This window comes from Monopterus albus, unplaced genomic scaffold (assembly GCF_001952655.1).
Source record: "Monopterus albus unplaced genomic scaffold, M_albus_1.0 scaffold20.1, whole genome shotgun sequence".
NCBI classification, from domain to species: Eukaryota; Metazoa; Chordata; class Actinopteri; order Synbranchiformes; family Synbranchidae; genus Monopterus; species Monopterus albus.
Genome location: NW_018127900.1, coordinates 1,078,852 through 1,087,765, shown reverse-complemented (window position 1 = coordinate 1,087,765; position 8,914 = coordinate 1,078,852). Strand labels below are relative to the sequence as shown.

General features: G+C 42.1%; 1 protein-coding gene across 1 annotated transcript; it reads left to right on the top strand.

Annotated features, from left to right (window-relative positions):
• The first annotated feature begins 1,514 nt into the window (after positions 1-1,514).
• On the top strand, positions 1,515-6,957 carry LOC109956636 (SID1 transmembrane family member 2-like). The gene is made up of 4 exons (XM_020593929.1): positions 1,515-1,846; positions 3,491-3,655; positions 3,802-3,847; positions 6,499-6,957. The coding sequence occupies exons 1-4, from the start codon at positions 1,710-1,712 to the stop codon at positions 6,529-6,531; spliced, it is 381 nt and encodes a 126-aa protein (XP_020449585.1). The 5' UTR covers positions 1,515-1,709; the 3' UTR covers positions 6,532-6,957.
• The last annotated feature ends 1,957 nt before the right edge of the window (positions 6,958-8,914 follow it).

Below are 8,914 nucleotides of genomic sequence, written 5' to 3'. Positions count from 1 at the left end.
TTTACAGTCTGGCAGACAGAGAGGCTGCCTGTCCTGTTCCCAGAGGGTCACCAGTGGTAACAGCTGTCCTGATGGAAGCCCCAACCCTGGCTGAGACGGGAGACATATGTCACGCCCGGTCTTCCTCTCCAGAAGAGGAGACAGTCTGTGCAGCTCTAGCCCGTTATGAGAACACTCTCCAGGATACCATCAGGGAGATCCATGTGGATGTCAGTGCATTTAAGCTGGGTATGGAGCGTCGTCTTGAGGGCACAGCCAGTCTGAGTGGCCCTCTCGGACGAGCAGTGGCTCAGCTCCAGCAGGAAAAACGGCAGCTTAGGAGTCAGCTAGAAGCTCTTACCCGCCAGGTAGAGCTCCTGAGTGCAATGACAAGTGACAGGAGCACTTTGATTAGCAACAACCACAGTCACAAGCATCACCTTAATAACATTCAGGAGAACCACCAGGATATAAAAGAGGTGGTCTACGGCAGAGGTCAGGCTCATACTCAGAGCCAGGCTCACCTCCATGTCCAGACCTGCACCCTGGGGAACCAAGCCCAGACCTACAGCAGCCTCAGTAATCAGTCAAGTCCTGGATCACCCCCTGCCACCTTCTCATTCTCCCCCAGCTCCAGCAGTCCTCCTGTGGGCTCCAGAGTTTCCTCAATGATGACAGGCCCGGTGTTCAGCAGCAGCCCCTCCACCACCCGCTTCTCCAGCCGAGCCACATTCGCTGTGTCCAGCAAGACTAATGTGAGTACTGCATGTATGTATAAATGAGGTGGTGGATGCCTTTACAACAGTGGTTCCCAGCCCTATTTGTCTAATGAACCCCGACAACCATGCTAACCCTTTCAGTGATACCACCCATCATGGTCCAAATATGTTCATTTGGTTTGATCTTAATCTCTAACAGTTTCGATTCAACTGATCCATTGGTTTTAGCTGTTTAACATTATTTTTACCAAAATATTGTCATCACATTTAACTATTTGTACGTATTTGCTGCTTTTAGAAGTACTGTTAACTTTTATTTATTACTTTTAGTTGTCTGTTTCAATCTTTTATCCATACTCTTAGCTGTTTAGACTCTTCTCACTTGGTAGTCACTGTAGTATAATATAATAATTATTTCCATTTTTCAAATTAGTTCAGCAAGTGTTTTCATGTATCTACTGGGCAACAGCAGAAGTAACCTCTAGGGAACAAGGACTTGTAATTGGAATTGAATTTGAATTTTGTCTTCACATCATCTTTTACTTCGGTGTCTACCCATTCAATTCAATTCAGTTTTGTCAGTTTTATTTGTATAGCACCAAATCAAAGTCAACTCAGAGAGATCTATAGGAGAGAAGCAGTCTAAATATAATTGAGGTCTTACAGTTGTTTTTAAAGCTGTTGTACTTGATGATACATCTGTGAAAGTTGTGGGAATGATCGGGTTAAATTTTTTTTAATAGTTGTGATTTTATTTGTAAAGAAGCTCATGAAGTCATTACAGCTGAGATCCAAGGGAATGTTAAGCTCAACAGCACTGTGGCTCTTTGTCAGCCTGGCTACAGTGCTGAGAAGAAACCTGGGGTTGTTCTTATTTTCCTCTATTAGTGATTAATAATATGCAGTTCTGACACTACGAATGGCTATTTTATATGTTATTAAAACCATCTTTAAAGGCTAGGAAAAACTTTTCTCACTTAGTGGAGCACCACCTCCTTTCCAGTTTTTGTGATGCCTGCTTTAGGGAGTGGAGCTGCGAGCTGTACCACTGCCTTCTTTTTCACTGGGGCAACAGTATCAAGTGTCATACGCAGCGAGGCTGCAGCACTATCAATAAGATTATTGACGTGTGTGGGAGTAAAATTAAGGGTCCGGCGCCGGTTCTAGGGATTTAAATCGACAGCGACTCGCCGAAATAAAATGTCTATATCTCCGCAAAAACACGGTGTATTTGGTTACTCTCGGTGTAGAACGAAAGATAACACTTGTGAGAGTTGAACTGAGGTGTTCTTACCTTTCGATGTTTCGTTTTTGATATGTAAATAACCCCTTGAGCACCGCTCAGCAGGAGCTCACACTCTCCCCTTTTACAAGTCAATAGCTTGGTCCCAGATTTCCCCATAGATACAAGTGACCCCTCGTTGGATTCCTCTCGACCTATAGAAAACGGCTATCGAGTTTGTGACGTACTCCAAATAATCCTGGACCAATGGCAGTCGAAAAGACTGCACCAGAGGGAGAGGGGGGTTTCTGGCCAGCACCAATGTAAACCTGTTTCTATCCAGCCAGAACCCCCCTTAGGAAGAAACAATGGTATTTTCCAAAACGACGCCTTCTTTGGAGTCAGAAAATGCAGTTTGCATCGGAAAAACATATTTTTCTGCATAAAAACATCAAAGGTAAGATGGCAAATTTCACTGTTTTGCTCGCGAATCGATGTCTGTTTTCGAAGGTTGTTGGCTTGTATCTCTGTAATGCTTTTACTGAGCGTTTTGACCGATGTATGTATGGAATGTGTGGAGTCTGGCCTTTGTTTTGAGCCGCGGGTAGCGATGTTTTGATGGATTATAGTCGGTAAAATATGACAAAATATGAATCGTATGCCCTTGCACTGCGCCCCCTAGGGGACTCCGGATGTTGCTCTTTTGTGCTTTATTGCTTTTGCTGTGTTTACTGTGTGGAAAATTTATATGACATTTTATATGACGTCGTAGCTGAGGTTTCGCTGAAAATATTGATGTATACATTGTTGGGGGTCGGCTGTCACCACTCGCGTAGCATACCTTCATGTTGTGTCAAGCCCCAGGGTCCCCTAATTAGGGGACCCGTGGCCACCCTTCATTGTATTAGCACATAACATTGAAGTAAATGATGGAAAGTAATAAGTCAGACAGAGTCTGAGAATTCAAGCTCAGGGTCAGCCGTGTTGAAAGCTTCACCCTGCAGTGAGTTATAGCTGATATTATCACACAAACACACAGCATGATTGCTGCCTGAAATCTTAGCTTAAAGCTGTCAGACTGTTTTTTATATAGTAACAAAGCAGGTGCTTGCTGGTATGTCTGATGTGGTGTTTTCACCTTGATTACAGGACAGACAAGAAATTCAACTTCACTGCATCACCATCTCAGCCTCAGGTATACAGTATACCATGATACAACAGCTTTGTGTTTGACACTAAGGGGGATATTTACTAAGGTTTTGCGGCTCGTTTTCTGGCGCTAAACAGTGGAATTGCCTGTGTTTATATTTGCTAAGCAGTCGCTGTGGGGTTTTTTCACAGTAAAAACAGAAGAAAAGCGGCATTGCAGGAATTTGGGCATTTGGCCTCATGCAGTATTTATTTCAAGGTATTCCTGTTCAGGGATGCAAAAATCAGAGGAGAGAATGGATATTTTTACAAATACTCTCAGCATCTGATTTACCACACATGACAGAGGGAATTGCAGCAGAAATTGAACAACTGAGGAAGCAGTTCTTGAGGCTCTCTCTGTGTGTCTTCTTCTTTCCAGCTACCAGAGGAAGTACCCTTACAACCATGTGGGCCGCACATTGTACCAGCCTCCAACCCCGGTCGCCTCCGAGACCCAGTATTTCTTTGTGGATGTGTCAACCCTGTCTAGCCAGGGTACAAACTACAAGCTCAGGGCCAGCCGTGTTGAAAGCTTCACCCTGCAGTGAGTTATAGCTGATATTATCACACAAACACACAGCATGATTGCTGCCTGAAATCTTAGCTTAAAGCTGTCAGACTGTTTTTTATATAGTAACAAAGCAGGTGCTTGCTGGTATGTCTGATGTGGTGTTTTCACCTTGATTACAGGACAGACAAGAAATTCAACTTCACTGCATCACCATCTCAGCCTCAGGTATACAGTATACCATGATACAACAGCTTTGTGTTTGACACTAAGGGGGATATTTACTAAGGTTTTGCGGCTCGTTTTCTGGCGCTAAACAGTGGAATTGCCTGTGTTTATATTTGCTAAGCAGTCGCTGTGGGGTTTTTTCACAGTAAAAACAGAAGAAAAGCGGCATTGCAGGAATTTGGGCATTTGGCCTCATGCAGTATTTATTTCAAGGTATTCCTGTTCAGGGATGCAAAAATCAGAGGAGAGAATGGATATTTTTACAAATACTCTCAGCATCTGATTTACCAGCACTATGACAGAGGGGAATTGCAGCAGAAATTGCACAACTGAGGAAGCAGGTATAAAATTTGTGGCCCTGCTCTCAGTGTGGCAGCTGTTATCTGTTCAGGGTTAAGAACGTGTTTGAGGAGGGAGAGGGTGTCAAACCATGCTTCAGTTACTGAATGAAATAAAAGATGATGACTGGCAGGAGACTATGTGACTGCTATTCTGAAATGTGTTTGTTGATTTCTTCAGCTATAATAAAGTTTGGTCACTGTAAACCTAGACCTTCTCCTGTACTTCTTCTCGGTTCACACGTGCGCAACAGTCTTCAGGCAGCGAATCCGAAGCAGAGGGGGATTCAGATTAATACAGCTGCGGCTCTGCTCATACACAGCATCAGTTTTGGTAAATATGCCAGTACAGGTGTATGTGTTTACAGACATGAATCCTGTCCATGTCAGTGGCCTTTAATGTTCTAATAATAGTCACATACTGTTCTCTGATCAGTCAGACCCTCAAACTAGCCATTCTTCTCACTGGAGAATATTGATGATGATTATGATGATGATTGATGATTTACTTCTCGACTGCCCTCATGTCTGACTGTGAAGGTATTTTGAACAATACTGTTTGAATGTTTAATGTCAAACAATGTGACGAATGGTTACTGAATAAAGGGACAAAGGTCTCAATTTGAGATACGTGGTCTTTTTCTCACAGTTTCTGTGTTGTGATGGCAACTTCTAGGTTTAAAACACATGCTTCAGATGCTCCATAGTCTTTGAACTTAAGAAATGTTTTATTGATAAACTCTGAGGCCAGCTCATGTGACACATTTTGTTTCTCTGTGTGAATAAAATAATAATCAGAACATTTGGTTTCTCTGTATGAATAAAATAATCAGGCTGTGAATATGTTTACATATATGCACTTACAACAGTACTAGCCTATAAGAAGATCACTGCACAAGAATTACTTGAACAAAGATAAAATTTGATAGTAAAATACAGTATGCATTAACACAAATACATACACAAAGCATTTCTTCCTCTGCCTACACATACTGTATGTTACTAGATCTGTGCTTGTGGGAGTATGGAAGAATAATACATGTAAAATAAAAAAGGTGGACTGTCTTCACACCTTTACAAAAACAAGTGACTTATGTTTCTGAAAGGCTAAAATGACAAAAAATGGAGAAGTTACACATAGGTCATATACAAAATCAGTGGCATAAATACAAATGTGATGTGTCATGAAATGAAACTTAACCTCTGTGCATCTGAGAAAAACTGCTTTTTAGTGCTCTGTCCTGCCTGCAGCAGCAAATGAATGGAGATCACAACATGAAGTCAAATCTGGTTATGTCTAGATGTCTTCAGAAATAAGATGCTTTTCTGTGATTGTCCTACACTGATTAGGAAAAGACCAACTCCCATTTGACATCAGTAAATTCAACCAATTAGAAAAAGTCTGGCCATCACCTAGCATTGACCTGTAACCTGTAAATGTCACACTGAGGTGCTTTAAAGTCTCACATCTATATCTAATGTTGGAGGTTAAAAGTCCTCAGCCCTCTGTGACGTGGCTCCCTGAAACGCCAAATCACCTGCAGTCAGCTCTTCATCCAATCACTGCAGAGGAGGCCAGATGTTCCCTGAAAACCGTTGCACTAAAACTGCTCAAAGTCCTCAGTAGCAGTCAGTGTACAACAGAACTGAACTGTGCATCATGTCCTCAGTAATGATAGACTCTGATCTGGTTGTTATCGTCCAGGCCCAGCTGGATTAGGCTGCTCTTGGAGGACGAGGCCTGATAGCGAGTGAACAGAGGTCTGGAAGGCAGAGTTAAAGACAATGAAAGGCACAACACTGTGTTCATACAACAGTCTGACAGTGATGGTGTGCTTTGGCAATAATGTGAAGTAGCAAAGGTTTATCAGACAAGTAAAAAATATAGCTGAATACATCAATAACTTCATAATACACGTGAGCAAGTTTGGTTGGGTCGAAAAGTTTTGTAAGAAAACAAATACACAGCCGTGCACTGTTGGATGGTAACTGGTAGCCAGCAGCGCAGTTTCAGCTTCAGAAGAGCACAATGCGATGTGGCCTCTCTCTGCTTTTGTTGACACTGACGATGCAGCCGTCTGGTCTGAACTGACTTCACTGAAAGTGTCACCAGATAAAACTGAGCGGCGGCTTTGTGATGACACATAAAACCTGGTACCTGGCCGGTAACAGTGTGAGCAGAGAAGCTGCAGGTTCAGACTGGACCAGTGGTTGACCGATATGTGCTTTTCAATGGACGATGCTGATTTTTTTAAGGAGGAGAGAAGCTGACTGACCATGACTGACTGTACTTTGTATCTGCTGTGATTTCAGCTGCACTCAGGGACTAAATGGCTTCTAGACTAGAGGAGGATCTCTGCTGTCCCGTCTGTCAGAATGTCTTTAAAGATCCTGTCATCCTGTCACACAGCCATAGCTTCTGTAAAGACTGTCTGCAGAGCTGGTGGAGACAGAAACAAACACGCGAGTGTCCAGAAACAAACACGCGAGTGTCCAGAAACTTTCATTACAGAGTGAACCACCCTATAACCTGGTGTTGAAGAACCTGTGTGAGTCCTTCTTTCAGGAGAGAGCCCAGAGAGCTTCAGAGACTCTCTGCAGTCTGCACTTTTGTCTGGACCATCAGCAGCCAGTGTGTCTCATCTGCAGAGACTCAAGTAAACACACCAACCACAAATTCAGTCCCATCATAAGGGAGATGATGAAAAAATGTTCCTGTTTTAGTGTGACTTGTTGTAGGCTCCTAAGTGGAGCATAAAGTAAAAAAAAAAACAGCTGACTATTTATAATGAAAAGCATCGTATAAACTCTGGAGTATTGAGAGTAAGAAATGTCTAATTCTCTTGATTGAATAAACTCTTTATAGCTAGCTAACTCACCCTTTTCTTTCATAAGTTAAAATATAATTTAAAAATTCTTATTTTTGTACACAACATGCTGATTATTCCAAAGAATGCATTAGTGTGAAGAGAAATTGTGCTCAAAAGCAACCTTCCATGTGGCAAGGGCTTGTTTATGGAAGTTTGTAAGTTTTACATGTAATTTACCTGAAATTAAATTACAGGAAAGCAAAAATCTTAAACCACCACACTGATCAAACATAAAGCTGGAAACGGTAAACCACGGGAGATTATTACCAGCTAAACACCTTTTTAGCCAATTAATCTTAAATATACAACTGATAGTTTGAAAGTCTAATACATTAAAGCCTCCTCTAGCATGTTGTCTAATAAGAGTTTTCCTCCTTATATACTCTGTCTTATGTTTCCAAATGAATTTAGACAAGAGTCAATAGATGCACAACTACTCTGACCAAAATACAGAGATAAGGCTGGATATACCAATCTGGATAAGCCTTCTCCTTTAGACAGCAAAACACAACCTAAGATTGTAAGGCCTCTTTGTGTTACGGGCTATGCCGTGTGAAAAGACAAGAGTGACTGCTGATATAGTTCTACAGAGGAATCATCCAGTCTGTTCTCCATCACATCAAAAGGTCATCGGTGTGAGCCTGCCCTCCATGGAGGACCTGTACACCGCATGGGCCAAAAGGAGGGCGCAGAGGATCACTGCAGACCCCTCACACCCTGGACACAAACCGTTTGAACTCCTCCCCTCTGGATGGCGTTACAGGTCACTGAGCACTAAGACAACCAGGCACAGGGACAGTTTCTTCCCCCAGGATGTCACTCTGATGAACACTTAATCAACAACAGTATGATTGGACAATAACCCTCAGTGCAATACCTATAAATATACATTGTACAGATTATACAGACTCGTACAGGTCTCTTGTACTCTGTTTTAAATACTCTATTTTTATCCCTAATTATCTCATTTCAATGAACATTCCTTTGTTGTCTGGATTGTTTACTGTCTATTTATACTGCTTTTTCTGCATTGTTTGCACTGGTTGTTGATGTTAATACTGCTATTTTGTTATATTACACAGCCATATGCTGGTTTACTGTTTGCACATTGAGAGCCGATGTACCAGAGTCAAACTCCTCGTGTGTCCAACACACCTAGCCAATAAAGCTGATTCTGATTTTTTTTGACCAACTCGTCTGTTTTAAGGCCTCTGATTAACCAAACACGGGAGCAGTGTACTGCACTAATGACAAGCAGCTGTGTATTGTCCGCTTAGAAACGGCAGAATCGTTGCTTCGTCAGTGTGGGCTGTAGTAACAGACTTAAAACACAGCTCAAATAGCAGAAAACCTTGCCTCTGAAAGTAGTGGAAAGCTATAAGCAGAATTAAAAAACATCCTCACCGTCATTGGCGGGGCACTTCAGCAAAGAAACCTTTGTGTGAAGATATTCCATAAAATAAAACAAAATCCCTCGTTTCAGTATGTTCCTAAAAATCTGGCTTCATTTAACAGAGTAAACGCTTGGCACTCCTGTCACGGACTTGGTTCACCCAGAATTTTCTATAAGTCTGACTGCTTCGATAACCGCACTGTCTGACTAAACGTGAGTTTGTCTACAACCGAGGGGGGAAATATGGCTGTAGAGTGAAAACTGCGGTCATACGGGCAAGTTAGTGTTTTAGTTTGTTGACATTTTTCAGCCCGTCGCGCTCTGATGACGTCAGAACTCTACATCCCCTTAGAGACCAATGAGTTCTCATTTTCTCCCTTTCTAACCAAGGCGCACACATTTGAATGATAAATAAATGTCTGAAAAATGTTGACTGTTTCAAAAAGTAAAATATTGCTAGTTATTT

What these genes read in the sequence shown, in the direction of transcription:
- LOC109956636 (XM_020593929.1), top strand. Translation starts at nt 1,710, where the DNA reads ATGCCTGCTTTAGGGAGTGGAGCTGCGAGCTGTACCACTGCCTTCTTT. An exon ending in GTTGAAAGCTTCACCCTGCA is followed by an intron (nt 3,656 to 3,801) that starts GTGAGTTATAGC and finishes CCTTGATTACAG; the next exon opens with GACAGACAAGAAATTCAACT. An exon ending in CATCACCATCTCAGCCTCAG is followed by an intron (nt 3,848 to 6,498) that starts GTATACAGTATA and finishes CTGTGATTTCAG; the next exon opens with CTGCACTCAGGGACTAAATG.